This window comes from Carya illinoinensis, chromosome 14 (assembly GCF_018687715.1).
Source record: "Carya illinoinensis cultivar Pawnee chromosome 14, C.illinoinensisPawnee_v1, whole genome shotgun sequence".
In the NCBI taxonomy this organism is placed as follows: domain Eukaryota; kingdom Viridiplantae; phylum Streptophyta; class Magnoliopsida; order Fagales; family Juglandaceae; genus Carya; species Carya illinoinensis.
Genome location: NC_056765.1, coordinates 30,952,142 through 30,968,896, shown reverse-complemented (window position 1 = coordinate 30,968,896; position 16,755 = coordinate 30,952,142). Strand labels below are relative to the sequence as shown.

Sequence of the window (16,755 nt, the reverse complement as noted above, 5' to 3'; positions counted from 1 at the left end):
AGATCTAGTTCAAATGGATGCATTGAGAACCTCATCCATGTTCTGAAACGAAATTTTAATTTCGTCTCAAATAAGTATTTTTAGGGACGAAATTTAATTCGTCCCTAAATAATTTCATCACTGAAAATCAAAATTGTTATAGTGAGCCAAGCAACTGGAAGTCTTGGAGATGTATTGAGAAAGAGAGATGCTCAATGTCTCTACAAGGGAATTAAGCTGACGTTGAAAATAATAACTTAATTATTATTGCCATGTTACCGGGTGCTAGAGTAGTACGTTTGTATGGATTAATAATTTATCATGGTTTTGTTAGTTTGCTTAATTATGATTTAATCCCTCTGGAGAGAGGATCTCCTCTTTTGAAGTGGAAGATGACATTATTCTTTAATTAATCTTATCTCGGAGGAAACTTTGGAATTGGTTGTTTAATAATTGAGATTATATAGCATTTATTTGTTGTAATATATATGTTAGTGATCATTAATAATGATTTTTTTCTAATAAGAAGCCAATTGGCAATGAAAAATTTGTCATTTCTCCCTCTTTTCTTGCTCGATTGCTAACGATAATGCTTGGCGATGTCTTTAAATAAACAGGCCTGTCATGCATTGATCTATACATTTGAGAAAACCTTATCTAGGAACAGCATTTGAAGGCTTTGGGGAGCAGCTTGTTGATCAAGGTAGGTTTCAATTTTGTGCTCATAAAATGCAGCATTTCAATTCCTTATAAGGATTGGTATAACCACGGTCATGTAATGCAGCAGTAAAAATTATAATAGACAAAATTTCTGAAAGTTCTAAAGCATTCATAGAGTACAATACAGAGGAAGCTGCTAGTACAGCACCTCAAAGCGATGAATGGCAAAGTTAGTTCGTTGGCATGCATCTTCCCCACCTCCTCTTTTCCTATATATATACTGCTTGCATATTTTTTTCTTATGAATCTTCCTTGTATTTCTCGTGTCTAATGTTTAATACCCAAAAATGGGTTGGTTTTGTTTCAATTTTGGTTCAGAATTGTATATAAAATAATGGCTAGTGCTGTAGATCATTAATGGCTGGATGATAGTTGTTGATGTTGCCAAGGCTGGATGATAGTTCAATCCAAATTTTTTTGTTTCTAGAACGTGATCAATGTATGTAAAAACGTTTAAATATCACAAATATATATAATTCATTCAACAAATATACATGATGTCCTACAGCAAGCTGCACCATACTTACATAGTACTAGATCAATTACATTAATTACATTTTCTTTTTCCTGTTGAAGATGCCTGATCCATAGGTTGAAAAGATCATAATTTTAAGAAGAGGGAACTGCATCCATATGAAAATGATGACTGGGACACAAGCCAAAGAAATGATAGGAATCAAAATCCAAGAATATTGGTCATGTAGCATGATTATAAGAGCAGTAGAAAAGGCTATCACCATGGTTGCAATAGAGCAAAAGAGGGTGGAAAGGCCTATTATCATCTGCCTCGGCAAATACTCAAGAAAATCATCTTCTGCATAACTTGATGTGAGGATTCCCAAAAACATCAAGATTGAAGTTGAGGAAGAAAAAAGGGACAATGTATCACATATTATAAAGAGCACAAACAATTTTTTCTTTAAGAATATTGGAAAGCCTGTAGTTTGGTCGTTGCCACCCGGAATAGTAAAAGCTACAGCGAACATAATGGTAACAATCAGAGCACCCACCACAGTGCATGACGTTGCTGTAACCTTCATCCATTTCTGTCCATTTTCCATTAAGTCCGCATGGTTCTTCGTAAACAGTTGTCGGGGAGTTAAACCATCCTCGTTGGTACTTTCCTTATCCTTGGGATGGACAATTCTCTCTACATCCTGCATTTGTTAGAAAGAAAATGTTAGATTAAGAATGCTACCACAACTATTTACTTGGACATATATTACGTATTAGAAAGATTGGAAATTGATGATCTAAACTTACACAGAATAAATAGTAAGTAAAATAAGGTCAATGGTTCCAAATTATTATTATGATTACTCTACCTAGTCCATGTTAAAATGATCAGCTCCAATATTGAATATATAGTACAAGGAAATTAGGGATCAAAAAGACTGGAATTGATCAAAACCAATCCTTATCCCACCTCAGCCTCAGCCTTCTACAACCTCATATAAAGACAGAAAAGGTCCCACAATATTTTATTTCATGCTTTTTACACATGTTACAATATTCATTCAAGTATTGCATGATAAAAGACTAGGTAATACTGCTGCACATCAGTTGGCAAGACATGCTTGGAAAGTTAGGGATATTGAGATGTGGTGGGATTTTTGTCCTTCGTTTGTAAGTCAAGCCATTTGGTCTGACATAAGCAAACCTATTGTAAGGACTTAATTGTTTCAATGAATGAATTGTTGGTTATCAAAAAAATTAGAAAAAAAAAATAGTGAATCGGACTACATGCAACAGGATGTTGCATTGGAAGATCAATTATGACTAATATTTCACCTGCATGTAATAGATGTTCAATGTGGTGTTGGTGTTTCTTTCACTGTACCATGAAGCAGAAAATTAATGCAGACTTACCCGAAGAAAGAGGAGGCCAACAAGGAGGTGCACAAATTAAGGATGCTGCTAGGCCAATGAAATGAGAGAGAGAGAGAGAGAGAGAGAGAGAGAGAGAGAGAGAGAGAGAGAGAGAGAGAGAGAGAGGACCTTGAACCATTGTAATTCTCTTTGCATTTGTAAAGCTGCCCCTGGGATTTTATTAACCCAAGTGGAATCTTCTATCATCCCTGCCATATGTAATATATTATTGCCATAGACATCTCTTTTAGATGTCAATAAGTAGTTCATCTTCCTATCCTGCCTGTATAGAATGCTAAAGATTTTTTCTTGACGATGCAAGACGGCAAGCATAAATATGTTCCTTCGATTTCTATCGTTAGTCCATAAAAATCGTCGATCCATTTCAAGCATCTTAGAAACAAACTCGAAAATCCCATTCTTGGCTGCACGGGTAATGGCAGTATAAACTAGACCATCCTTAAGTTCTTGAGTTGTTGATTTTGATATCGCTTCACACATTTGAGAGAGAAGTGCATGGGATTGGTCATGGATCTCCTTCATTTCCGACAACTGCTTGATTACTTCAACAATAATCGAGACATTAATGTCAATTAGTTTAACTAGATGAAATTATAAATAATTAATAATAAAAAATTTAAAAATATAAGTCAATGATTTTTGATGGAGTGTAAAGGGTATACCACTGAAGTTGAGTACTCCAAACATTGCTGACAGTACTGCAAAGAAATTAAACAACAAAATTTGTTTACTTAAAGATATTAGAAAAAATTAGAAAAATTTTACCTCAACAAAGCCATAAGCAAAATATTTCCTTTTTAACATACTAATAATTCGCAATTTCCATTAGTTTTTGTCCGTTTGGATGTTGAGTTAAGTTAAGTTGAAATAAGTTGAGTTCTTTATGAATAGTAGTGAGTTGAGATAGTGTAGTAAGTTTTGTGAGGCTCACTTAAGATAAATTTAGATATGTTTGGATATTGTTAAGATGAGTTTAGATATGTTTGGATATTATTAAGATGAGTTTAGATGTATTTATGGGAAATTGAAAAAGTTTGTGAGTCTTGCGTGTAAAAATGTATTGAATTGAAAAATATTATGGGTTGTAAAGAGGTTTTGAGTTGAGATCAGTTTAGTAATTTGAGAGTTTGGTTTTTGGATATTAGTTCAGCTTAAAAGTAAACTGAACTGAGTTGATCTCAACTGAGTCTTACTTCCAAAGGATCTTAGCAACTATATATTCTATTATTATTGGTACTAGCTATCATATTACTTCTCACTTATTTGTCTTAATTACTATCATATATAATATTATATAGCATGCATTAATTAACTTCTGAAAATTAATATATCAAATTAAATGACTTACTTATAGCATATATAACTTTGGAAGTTGGACATTTGCTGATCATGTTGATCATACTACATGATCATCCATTATTATATTAATGAAAAGTCAAGTGAGTAAATTATATTAAAAAAACATGAATTTTTAAGAATGTTAATTGGAACATTTCATATTTATACCTAATTAATTAATACGAAATTTAATAATCGAAGAATGACTTTTTTTTTTTTATAAAAAAAAGTTATCTTTATTCATATCATGAATAGAATTAAAAATAACAATTTTCTCATGCATTATACAGTATGTACTTGCATGAGTTATACGTACTAGTCTGTATATGATACGGGAACGACTTCTAGATTTTTAAAAATATGAACTAGGACGATGTTATAAAAGTCTTTTGAATTTTTCTAGCTACAATATATTAGCTTAACTGTTATTTACTCCATTTTTTTAAAATTATGAACTAGATTTCTTGAAAATAATCATGTATTGCGTAATTCAAATTATTCAATTACAAACATTAACATATAGTTTTTTGAAATATGTTTGTGAAGGAATCGATTAATGACCATTATTCTAACTACGTACATGGAGTACTTACATGTCTTATATATTTGTGTTTCGATTGTTTATAATTAATTTAGATTCAATGCCATTATGAATAATTAGATAATTAAGAGTAGTGATAATATTCCTCCTATAACTATTTAACACAATCTTATTTTGTGTAAGAATATTACCATGATTATTATATGATATATTCATAGTTATATTCTAGCATATGTATGGTAATATGACGACTTATTCTCTAATGTTGTAATATTGCCATATTTATTATAGAATATATTCATAATATTCTAGTGTACTACGTGTATGGTAATATAACTTATTCTCTCACATATATGTAGTTTATCATGTAAATCAATTAGTATCAATTATTAATATACCATTAATTTATCAAAAAATAAGTGTAGTTTGATAGGAATAAATGATGAAGCTTCAAAAGAGTAAAATTCCATACTGTCAAAATTTTATATACTGCCAAGAGTCTGATGGCCTAATGGCATATGACTATGCTCTCCAAATGGAGAACTTGGGTTTGAAACCCCCCACCTCTTTTATAAAAAAAGATAAAAAAAATTTATATACCAGGTAAAAGATCGTAGATAATTAATATATAAAAAAAAGTACTAAAATTGTTGGCCAAATTAGAAGCCAAAATTATGGAAAAGTAAGCTAAGGCAAATTAGCATACCTGATCTGTTATTTTGATCTTCTTGATTTCTTTGGCATTGCTGTCCATTTGAAACATTCAAATGAATATGATCACTGGTTGGAATAGCCGATGGAACACGCATACCTTTTTAGCAAGAAAAAGTTAACAATTAATCTAATTAACAATATATACTAGAACTTTTAATATTCTAGCTAGGTTTTGAATGATCAATCTTTCTTGTAATAAACAAAAAAAAAAAAAAAAAAATCAACAAATCAAATGATCTTAAGTATGCCCTAGGATAACCAAAAAAAAAATGAATAAACAACTTAAGGTATAGCATCGACTTAATTATAACTTAAGTATATTTAATTGTTTTAGTAAAACAGGACCTTTGAAACCGAAAATATGAGGATACATGAAGTTGGATACATGAAATGCATTTTTATCAAAACTATGATTAGATTCATATTATATGTTTTATACTTGAGTCGCATTGTATATACTTTTAGATTCATATTACCTTCATTTTATCGAAAGTAGTCACGGACTTATACTTTAACTCATTTATATATGATTTTAAATATCTGAAATCGTGGTTTATATATAGTTATAGGAGAAAATATACAAAGCCCTCTCAAACTATCACCCAATTTACAATCACACTCCTCAAAGTATCAATTTTGAAAATCCCTTAAACTGCCAAAAAGTTGCAATCTGCCACCTTAATTTTTCACTTAAAATAAAAATTACCCCTAATTAAAAACATTTTAAAAATCACAAAATAACTGGTCAATCAAATAAAAAGAATAAATTTAAAATAATATTAGCTCAAATAAGTATTTTTTAAGATAAAAACAAATATTAAAAAACAAATAAAAATATTTTTTTAAGGAAAGCATTTTTAAAATAAAATATAAGACATTGCACAATGTTAGGAGTTTCCATGGATTGGCATCCTTCTACCGTCAGTTCATAAAAAATTTCAGTACCTTGATTGCTCCTATCACCGAGTACCTCAAGGGACATGTACGTATTCTAATGGTCTAAGAAGGCAGAAGCCAGTTTTTTGCTGGTCTAGTAAAAGATGACCGAAGATTTATTTTTGGCACTTCCAAATTTTGAAAAGGTGTTCGAGGTCAATTTTGATGTTTTTGGGGTTCACATTGGTTCTGTTTTGAGTTAGGAGGGGCACCTGATAGCCTTTTTCAGTGATTAGCTATTAAGGTCCAAGAAAAATTATTCCACTTATGATCTGAAGTTTTATGCCATAGTTCAGTCCCTAAAGCATTGGCATCACTACTTGGTACATAAGGAATTCATCCTTATCAGTGACCACAAGGCCTTGAAGTACATTAATGGTCAACACAAGCTGAGTATGCGGCATGCCAAGTGGTTAGTGTACTTGCAAGAGTTCACATTTTCTTTAAGGTGCCAATCAGGAAGTTTGAACTGTGTGGAAGATGCCATGAGCCTTCGTATGTTACTCCTCACCACAATGAACACCAAAGTTGCTAGATTTGAGACTTTCAATGACTTATATGCAGCATATCCTTCATTTGGAAAGATATTTCAAGAGGTAACTAATGGTCAACGAACTGATTTTGTTTTACATAGTGGTTATTTATTTCATGAATTACAATTGTGCATCCTAGCTTGTTCACTGAGATAATAGAATATTAGTGAATTTCATAGCGAAGGTCGCTTTGGATGAGACAAGACGTTAACCTTGATCTCATCTAATTACTATTGGCCCAATTTGACCAGTGGCTTGGCTTATTACGTGGAGCGATGTTATGTGTGTCAGTGTTCCAAGTGGTTCTCACTAATGCGGGCATATACACTCCCTTGCCTATTCCTAAAAGTCAATAATAATGCATACATGTCGCACCTCCCAAGGCATTTGAACAGTACCTCTGATGTTTTGTGGATCTCGATGAAGCTATTGTGAACTTGAGGCTAAGTTCTTTCTAACCAAGGGCGACTGATATAGGAGAATCCAAGTCAGGTGATGCTGAGCTATCAAATTATACATTGATGGTGTTGAACTATCTCTAGATGGCAGATCAGCGTAAACACAACTGGAAACATTGATCTTTTCATGATTTGGGGCAATCTTGGACATGTATCGGTATTTTAACCAAAACTTTGGCTATGAGTATCAGAATCACACATATGACCCCAATTTGAGAAGCTATATTCAGCGCGGATATTGTGTCATTTTGTTCTAGGCCGAAATCTATTGGTTTACCTTTTGAATCTCAATTTTTAGATATATATTTTCTTTTTATGGTAATATTTCAATTCTTATTTAGGAAGTATTTTGAACTTGATTTGGGCCAGATTTTTGTCAAATTATTTCTTTAATTACCTATTTATTTTAGATGTGATTATTATGATTTTGCTATTTTGGTAAAATTTTGATATTACCGATTTTTAACTATTACAATCTGGTTTGTGGTTTGATTTCGACATTCTTAAGTTTGATGATTTTGAATTAAACATCAAAATCATTTTCTCTGTATTTTTGGATTGATCTCTTGTCTTTTCTGTATTAATCATTTGTTGGAATTAGCTGCCAGAATTAATCTCAATTATGTCCGGCATCACTTCCCCATCCCCAACTTTTTATTTATTTTATTTTTTACATTTTGCAATCAATCAATGTGATAGCACTACTTCATTATTGTTTTCTTCTTCTTCTTCTTCTTATTCTTCTTCTTATTCTTCTTCTTTTAACACTTGAGTTTCAAATTTTTACATAAGCACCCTGATCTATTTAGAAAAACAATTATAAAAGAACTTGCAGTAATGAAATATCGAAGGTGTACTAAATAAGTTTATCGATCATTGCTCTTGGACTAAATAATTAGTGTAGTTCGATAGGAATAAATGACGAGGCTTCAATGGAGTAATATTCCATACCATCAAAATTTTATATATATACCAAGTAGTTGAACGTAGACTATAGAAAAAAAAATTAAAAAAAAAAAAAAACTGAAGATCATGTTGGCCTAATTACAAGCCAAAATTATGGGAAAGTAACCTAGCTAAGGCAAAACAAGCATACCTGATCTGTTATTTTGATCTTCTTGATTGCTTTGGACATTCAAAGGAATATCACCAGTTGGAGGAACAGATGGAACGGGCAACCCTTTTTAGCAAGAAAAATTTAACAAATCTAATTAACAATATAGTAGAACTTTTAATATTCTAGCTAGGTTTTGAATGATCAATCTTCCTTAAAATGACCCCCCCCCCAAAAAAAAAAAGCAACAAACCAAGTGATCTTAAGTATGCATGCCCTAGGATTGCAAAAAAACAAACAAAAAAAAAAATAGAATAAACAACTTAAGTATATTTAATTGTTTTAGTAAAATTGGATCTTTGAAACCAAAAATATAAGGATACATGAAGCTGCCGGATACATGAATTGCATTGATCTTATCGAAACTATAATTAGATTCATATTATCTGTTTTATTCTTGAGTTGCATTGTATATACTTACAGATTCATATATATGTATATATATATATACATATATATGAATCTAAAAGTATATATTACCTTCATTTTATCAAAAGTACTAGTCATGGACTTCTACTTCAACTCATTTATATACGATTTTAAACATCTAAAATTGTGTTTCAAGTGGTTCTCACTAATGCGGCCATGTACACTCCCTTGCCTGTTCCTAAAAGTCAATAATAATGCATACATGTTGCACCTCCCAAGGCATTTGAACAGTACCTCTGATGTTTATTGGATCTCGATGAAGCTATTGTGAACTTGAGGCTAAGTTCTTTCTAACCCAGGGCGACTGATATAGGAGAATCCAAGTCAGGTGATGCTGAGCTATCAAATTACACATTGATGGTGCGAACTATCTCTAGATGGCAGATCAGCGTAAACACAGCTGGAAACATTGATCTTTTCATGATTTGGGGCAATCTTGGACATGTATCTGTATTTTAACCAAAACATTGGCTATGGGTATCAGAATCACACATATGACCCCAATTTGAGAAGTTATATTTAGCGTGGATATTGTGGTCATTTGTTCTAGGCCAAAATCTATTGGTTTACCTTTTGAATCTTGATTTTTAGATATATATTTTCTTTTTATGGTAATATTTCAATTCTTATTTAGGAAGTATTTTGAGCTTGATTTGGGCCAGATTTTTGTCAAATTATTTCTTTAATTACGTATTTATTTTAGATGTGACTATTATGATTTTGCTATTTTGGTAAAATTTTGATATTACCGATTTTTAACTATTACAATCTGGCTTGTGGTTTGATTTCGACATTCTTAAGTTTGATGATTTTGAATTAAACATCAAAATCATTTACTCTGTATTTTTGGATTGATCTCTTGTCTTTTCTGTATTAATCATTTGTTGGAATTAGCTGCCAGAATTAATCTCAATTATGTCCGACATCACTTCCCCATCCCCAACTTTTTATTTATTTTATTTTATTTTTTACATTTTGCAATCAATCAATGTGATAGCACTACTTCATTATTGTTTTCTTCTTCTTCTTCTTCTTTTAACACTTGAGTTTCAAATTTTTACATAAGCACCCTGATCTATTTAGAAAAACAATTATAAAAGAACTTGCGTAATGAAATATCGAAGGTGTACTAAATAAGTTTATCAATCATTGCTCTTGGACTAAATAATTAGTGTAGTTAGATAGGAATAAATGACGAGGCTTCAAAGGAGTAATATTCCATACCATCAAAATTTTATATATATACCAAGTAATTGAACGTAGACTATAGAAAAAAAAAATTAAAAAAAAAAAAAAAACTGAAGATCATGTTGGCCTAATTACAAGCCAAAATTATGGGAAAGTAACCTAGCTAAGGCAAAACAAGCATACCTGATCTGTTATTTCGATCTTCTTGATTGCTTTGGACATTCAAAGGAGTATCACCAGTTGGAGGAACCGATGGAACGGACAACCCTTTTTAGCAAGAAAAATTTAACAAATCTAATTAACAATATAGTAGAACTTTTAATATTCTAGCTAGGTTTTGAATGATCAATCTTCCTTAAAATGACCCCAAAAAAGAAAAACAAAAAGCAACAAACCAAGTGATCTTAAGTATGCATGCCCTAGGATAGGAAAAAAAAAAAAAAAAAAACAGGAATAGAATAAACAACTTAAGTATATTAAATTGTTTTAGTAAAACAGGATCTTTCAAATCAAAAATATAAGGATACATGAAGCTGTCGGATACATGAAATGCATTCTTATCGAAACTATAATTAGATTCATATTATGTGTTTTATTCTTGAGTTGCATTGTATATACATTTAGATTCATATATATATATACCTGATCTGTTATTTTGATCTTCTTGATTGCTTTGGACATTCAAATGAATATCACCAGTTGGAGGAACCAATGGAACGGGCAACCCTTTTTAGCAAGAAAAATTTAACAAATCTAATTAACAATATAGTAGAACTTTTAATATTCTAGCTAGGTTTTGAATGATCCATCTTCCTTAAAATGACCCCCCCCCCCCAAAAAAAAAAAAGAGCAACAAACCAAGTGATCTTAAGTATGCATGCCCTAGGATAGCAAAAAAACAAAAAAACAAAAAGAAATAGAATAAACAACTTAAGTATATTTAATTGTTTTAGTAAAACAAGATCTTTGAAACCAAAAATATAAGGATACATGAAGCTGCCGGATACATGAAATGCATTCTTATCGAAACTATAATTAGATTCATATTATGTGTTTTATTCTTGAGTTGCATTGCATATACTTTTAGATTCATATATATACATACCTGATCTGTTATTTTAATCTTCTTGATTGCTTTGGACATTCAAAGGAATATCACCAGTTGGAGGAACTGATGGAATGGGGCAACCCTTTTTAGCAAGAAAAATTTAACAAATCTAATTAACAATATAGTAGAACTTTTAATATTCTAGCTAGGTTTTGAATGATCAATCTTCCTTAAAATGACCCCCCCCCCCAAAAAAAAAAAAAAAAGAGCAACAAACCAAGTGATCTTAAGTATGCATGCCCTAGGATAGCCAAAAAACAAAACAAAAAAAAGAAATAGAATAAACAACTTAAGTATATTTAATTGTTTTAGTAAAACAGGATCTTTGAAACCAAAAATATAAGGATACATGAAGCTGCCGGATACATGTAATGCATTCTTATCGAAACTATAATTAGATTCATATTATGTGTTTTATTCTTGAGTTGCATTGTATATACTTTTAGATTCATATATATACATACCTGATCTGTTATTTTGATCTTCTTAATTGCTTTGGACATTCAAAGGAATATCACCAGTTGGAGGAACGGATGGAACGGGCAACCCTATTTAGCAAGAAAAATTTAACAAATCTAATTAACAATATAGTATAACTTTTAATATTCTAGGTAGGTTTTGAATTATCAATCTTCCTTAAAATGACCCCCCCCCCCCTCCCCCCAACAAAAAAAAAAAAAAAGCAACAAACCAAGTGATCTTAAGTATGCATGCCCTAGGATTGCAAAAAAAAAAAAAAAAATTAGAATAAACAACTTAAGTATATTTTATTGTTTTAGTAAAATTGGATCTTTGAAACCAAAAATATAAGGATACATGAAGCTGCCGGATACATGAAATGCATTCTTATCGAAATTATAATTAGATTCATATTATCTGTTTTATTCTTGAGTTGCACTGTATATACTTTTAGATTCATATATATACATACTTGATCAGTTATTTTGATCTTCTTGATTGCTTTGGACATTCAAAGGAATATCACCAGTTGGAGGAACCGATGGAACGGGCAACCCTTTTTAGCAAGAAAAATTTAACAAATCTAATTAACAATATAGTAGAACTTTTAATATTCTAGCTAGGTTTTGAATGATCAATCTTCCTTAAAATGACCCCCCTAAAAAAAAAAGAGCAACAAACCAAGTGATCTTAAGTATGCATGCCCTAGGATAGCCAAAAAACAAAAAAACAAAAAAAAAAAAGAAATAGAATAAAAAACTTAAGTATATTTAATTGTTTTAGTAAACAAGGGTATTTGAGACCAAAAATATAAGGATACATGAAGCTGCTGGATACATGAAATGCATTCTTATCGAAACTATAATTAGATTCATATTATGTGTTTTATTCTTGAGTTGCATTGTATATACTTTTAGATTCATATATATACATACCTGATCTGTTATTTTGATCTTCTTGATTGCTTTGGACATTCAAAGGAATATCACCAGTTGGAGGAACCAATGGAACGGGCAACCCTTTTTAGCGAGAAAAATTTAAAAAATCTAATTAACAATATAGTAGAACTTTTAATATTCTAGCTAGGTTTTGAATGATCAATCTTGCTTAAAATGACCCCCCCCCCCAAAAAAAAAAAAAAAAAGGAGCAACAAAACAAGTGATCTCTTAAGTATGCATGCCCTAGGATAGCCAAAAAACAAAACAAAAAAAAAGAAATAGAATAAACAACTTAAGTATATTTAACTGTTTTAGTAGAACATGATCTTTGAAACCAAAAATATAAGGATACATGAAGCTGCCGGATACATGAAATGCATTCTTATCGAAACTATAATTAGATTCATATTATGTGTTTTATTCTTGAGTTGCATTGTATATACTTTTAGATTCATATATATACATACCTGATCTGTTATTTTGATCTTCTTGATTGCTTTGGACATTCGAAGGAATATCACCAGTTGGAGGAACGGATGGAACGGGCAACCCTTTTTAGCAAGAAAAATTTAACAAATCTAATTAACAATATAGTAGAACTTTTAATATTCTAGCTAGGTTTTGAATGATCAATCTTCCTTAAAATGACCCCCCCCCCCCAAAAAAAAGCAACAAACCAAGTGATCTTAAGTATGCATGCCCTAGGATTGCAAAAAAACAAAAAAAAAAAAAAGAAATAGAATAAACAACTTAAGTATATTTAATTGTTTTAGTAAAATTGGATCTTTGAAACCAAAAATATAAGGATACATGAAGCTGCCGGATACATGAATTGCATTCTTATCGAAACTATAATTAGATTCATATTATGTGTTTTATTCTTGAGTTGCATTGTATATACTTACAGATTCATATATATGTATATTGAAAATGCTAAGATGCCTCTTCCCCATGCCCCCTCAAAGTGACCGCTAGTCACAATTTTTTTTTTTTTATAATTGTTTTGTACTTAGTGATTAAGGAAGTGATTTTAAGTGTATTGGTATTTTATTTTTATTTTTTAAAAATGTTTAAATATATTAAAAAAATCTGAAAAGAAAAATGAAAAAAATAAAAAAAAACCGCTGTGCAGTCAAAAGGAGCGGTGCACTCTGGGCGGCAGAGTAGCACCGTCCATATGTATATATATATATATATATATACATATATATGAATCTAAAAGTATATATTACCTTCATTTGATCAAAAGTACTAGTCATGGACTTCTACTTCAACTCATTTATATACGATTTTAAACATCTAAAATTGTGTTTTATATTTATAGGAGAAAAATATACAAAGACCTCTCAAACTACCACCCAATTTACAATCACACTCCTCAAAGTTTCAATTTTGAAAATCCCCTAAACTGCAAAAAGTTGCAATCTGCCCTTTTAATTTTTCACTTAAAAGAAAAAGTTACCCCTAATTAAAAAAATTTTAAAAATCACAAAATAACCTGTCTATCAAATAAAAATATTAAATTTAAAATAATATTTTTTCAAATAAATACTTCTAAGATAAAAATAATTATTTAAAAAATAAATAGAAATATATTTTAAGTAAAATATTTTTAAAATACTAGTGGCACTACTAATGTTTTAACAAGGGTACGTATTTTCTAACTTTTAATAATTTGAGGGGACAATTGTTAGGATATGATTGGAAATTAAATTTGTGATAGTCAGAGGGTCTTTATATATTTTATCCCAATTAATGTTCTATAAACACAATAAACACAACATGACAATTTTGCAGTACTGAAAATGCCCCATACCGATTCAAATATTACGGCCAGCTGCTCTTTCACCTAGCTAATTCAAAATCTGATTATGATTTTTTTTTATTTTTTAGTTTTTTTCTTTGCTACATTAATCAACAGATCAGGGATTAAAAATTACTACTATATGCTGTAGAATATATTTTTAGAGAAATGATAAAGCCACCGAAAAAGTTTACATCTATTTTGTACCGAATTTTTTTAATTTTTATAATTTTTTACTTAATGATTAAGAAAGTATTATTTAATGATTTTTTGATTTTTTTTAATTTTTAAATTGGTTAATTTAAAAAAAATCTTTGAAAAAAATAGAAACAAAAATTTTTAAAAAACAAATACACTGTTCGGTACAAAAAAGGTGTAAGATTTTCGATTTCCCTAACACCACTCATATTTTTAAGGTATTCTCATGCATGGGTGTTGATTTCTTTTATAATTACTAAGGAAACACAATCCAATATTATTGACGGTGTTTCTCTAAATAAGCCAATAATATTGAAGAATATTACAGTGTACGTAAAGCAAGAGAATTAAGTAAAGGAGAGAGGTAATACAGGAGTAGATGTATTGTTTCCAAAATCCGAGCTGATTTCCACTTGGGAAGAAATGACGCATAGAGGCCAATGCTAAGATGGGAGACTCGCCAGACTCGTCATGAGTCAGTGCCAAACGTGGGCAGCGTTTGATTAATTCCAAAGCAATATCTGTTTTGTCGTAGGCACATACAAAAAGGAATTATTTTATTGACATTAACAAGATTTCAAATGAATATATGCCAATTAGGAAATAACTGCCATTAATGGATGATCGATGATGAGAAGTTTAAGTTTACCCGTAAATCATACACAAGAAGAACTATACTAGATAGTAAAACACGATAGAGTTCGTACCCAAAGTTTCGGTATAGATAGCTCGGGTAAGAAGCGTGGCATTTTTGCTAATCTCCTCATCACTATCTGCAATATGATGATCATGATATTTAAAAAACAAAAGGCGCCCCATTTTTATTTGCCTGGAATTAAGAGCCATAACAACAGGAAGATTTTCCTCTGAATCTGTAATGCTGATCAACCTACGGTGTTGATCTACAAGCATGCACTCCACCATTGTCTCGTTTCCAAGCACAGCAGCCGTGATTAGAGCTGTGTAACCGTCACTATCATGCATTTCCAAAGCCTCCTCCGACATTTGATTCACCAACTCCTGCACTATATCCTCACGTCCATTTATAACAGCAATGTGAAGAGCCGTTTCATCTTCATCTGTGATGCTCTTATTCAATGCCTCGGGTTGAGACTCAAGAATGCGTCTTGTCTCCTCCAAATTACCATCTCGCACAGCATTGTACAATTCCTCATAGCTACCTCGATCTTCATTCCTCATAGCAACATCGTAAGACATTTAAAAATTGTTATTTTTACATCAAAAAGTACTTTTTAAATTTTTTTTTTTAAAACATAATATATTTGAAAATATTTTAAACATATAATTACCAAACAATAAATAACTTTTTAATAGAAGAACTTATTACTTAAGTTCTAAACTATAAGTTCTAAACTATAAGCTCTAAAACTATAAACTATATTTCTCATAGTAAACCCAAACATGCACTTAGTATGAAATATAGAATTTTGTGCGTTTACTATTATTTTTTTCAAATATGGGTTTAGTTCATTTTCAAATTCTATTTTGGAAAAGATTTTTACAGTCCCAAGGTGCTCATGACTTTATAATGGTGCATCCATTATCTTTCAAATGAAGTGTGCAAAATTTATACATTCTAAAACTGTATCTAATATATATTAATCTCCAAGTCTTTTTTAACTTACAAGATGTTCTTGATCTTATAATAAAGTTAATATTATTAAAAGTTTATACGAGTACTTCGGACAACCTTATTCCATTTTGGCTCTTTAACAATCGAAGATTACGTCATTAATTTTCTTAATTCTAAGCTTGATTAGATTATAATATATGTATATAATTAATTAAACTGGAGTCAAGCTACTTGATCGAACCCAAACTGTTCATTGTTTTACCATGCATGCTAGGTATGGAACCAGCTTGTTTAATTTGACTAGCGGGTTTGTCTTTTAATGTGATAAGGGTTAATAATACTAACTTATAAGACAGTTAATTTTCCAATTCTTTATGAATACTATTTCTTTCCAAACGGAATTATTAATCAGTTTTCGAACACGTGTGCGTTATGTGAGAGAGAGAGAGAGACCTTGCTCGATAGCTATCTGCTTCTCTCCATACGAATCTGCCAAAGTCTTCCAAGCTTGTCTGGCATCCTCAATGGCTTTAATCTTAGAAAACGGCACTTGGCCGCATGAATTCTAGATCACATGTAAAGCCATGAAATTCTCCCGTCCTCTTCCCAGAAAGGGTTCGTCAGTTTGTTGAACGTCCTGCCAAAGATCTTGAGACAGCAAGTACGTTTTCACCCGAACCTTCCATTCCTCATAATTATCTTCGTCATGAAGCAGTATTGCTTGAGGAACAACCGCAGCACTAAAGGCGGCTGATGATGTAGTACCATATGTTCTGATGTGAGATGTTGCCATGTTGATGATATGATCCCTAC

General features: G+C 30.9%; 1 protein-coding gene across 1 annotated transcript; it reads right to left on the bottom strand.

The window, feature by feature from the left end:
- Positions 1-1,134: 1,134 nt before the first annotated feature.
- LOC122293816 lies at positions 1,135-16,389 on the bottom strand. Its single transcript, XM_043102273.1, has 10 exons — positions 15,056-16,389; positions 14,720-14,869; positions 12,814-12,897; positions 12,343-12,426; positions 10,483-10,566; positions 10,024-10,107; positions 5,175-5,279; positions 3,252-3,287; positions 2,698-3,131; positions 1,135-1,856 (listed from the first exon to the last, which is right to left on the bottom strand). Exons 1-10 carry the CDS (start codon positions 15,564-15,566, stop codon positions 1,251-1,253), a joined length of 2,178 nt encoding a protein of 725 aa, XP_042958207.1. The 5' UTR covers positions 15,567-16,389; the 3' UTR covers positions 1,135-1,250.
- Positions 16,390-16,755: the final 366 nt, after the last annotated feature.

Coding starts and splice junctions, on each gene's coding strand:
- LOC122293816 (XM_043102273.1), bottom strand. CDS start 15,566: ATGTCTTACGATGTTGCTATGAGGAATGAAGATCGAGGTAGCTATGAG. Junction 14,870..15,055: donor TATCTATACCGAAACTTTGG/GTACGAACTCTA, acceptor ACGACAAAACAG/ATATTGCTTTGGAATTAATC. Junction 3,132..3,251: donor TGGAGTACTCAACTTCAGTG/GTATACCCTTTA, acceptor TTATTGTTGAAG/TAATCAAGCAGTTGTCGGAA.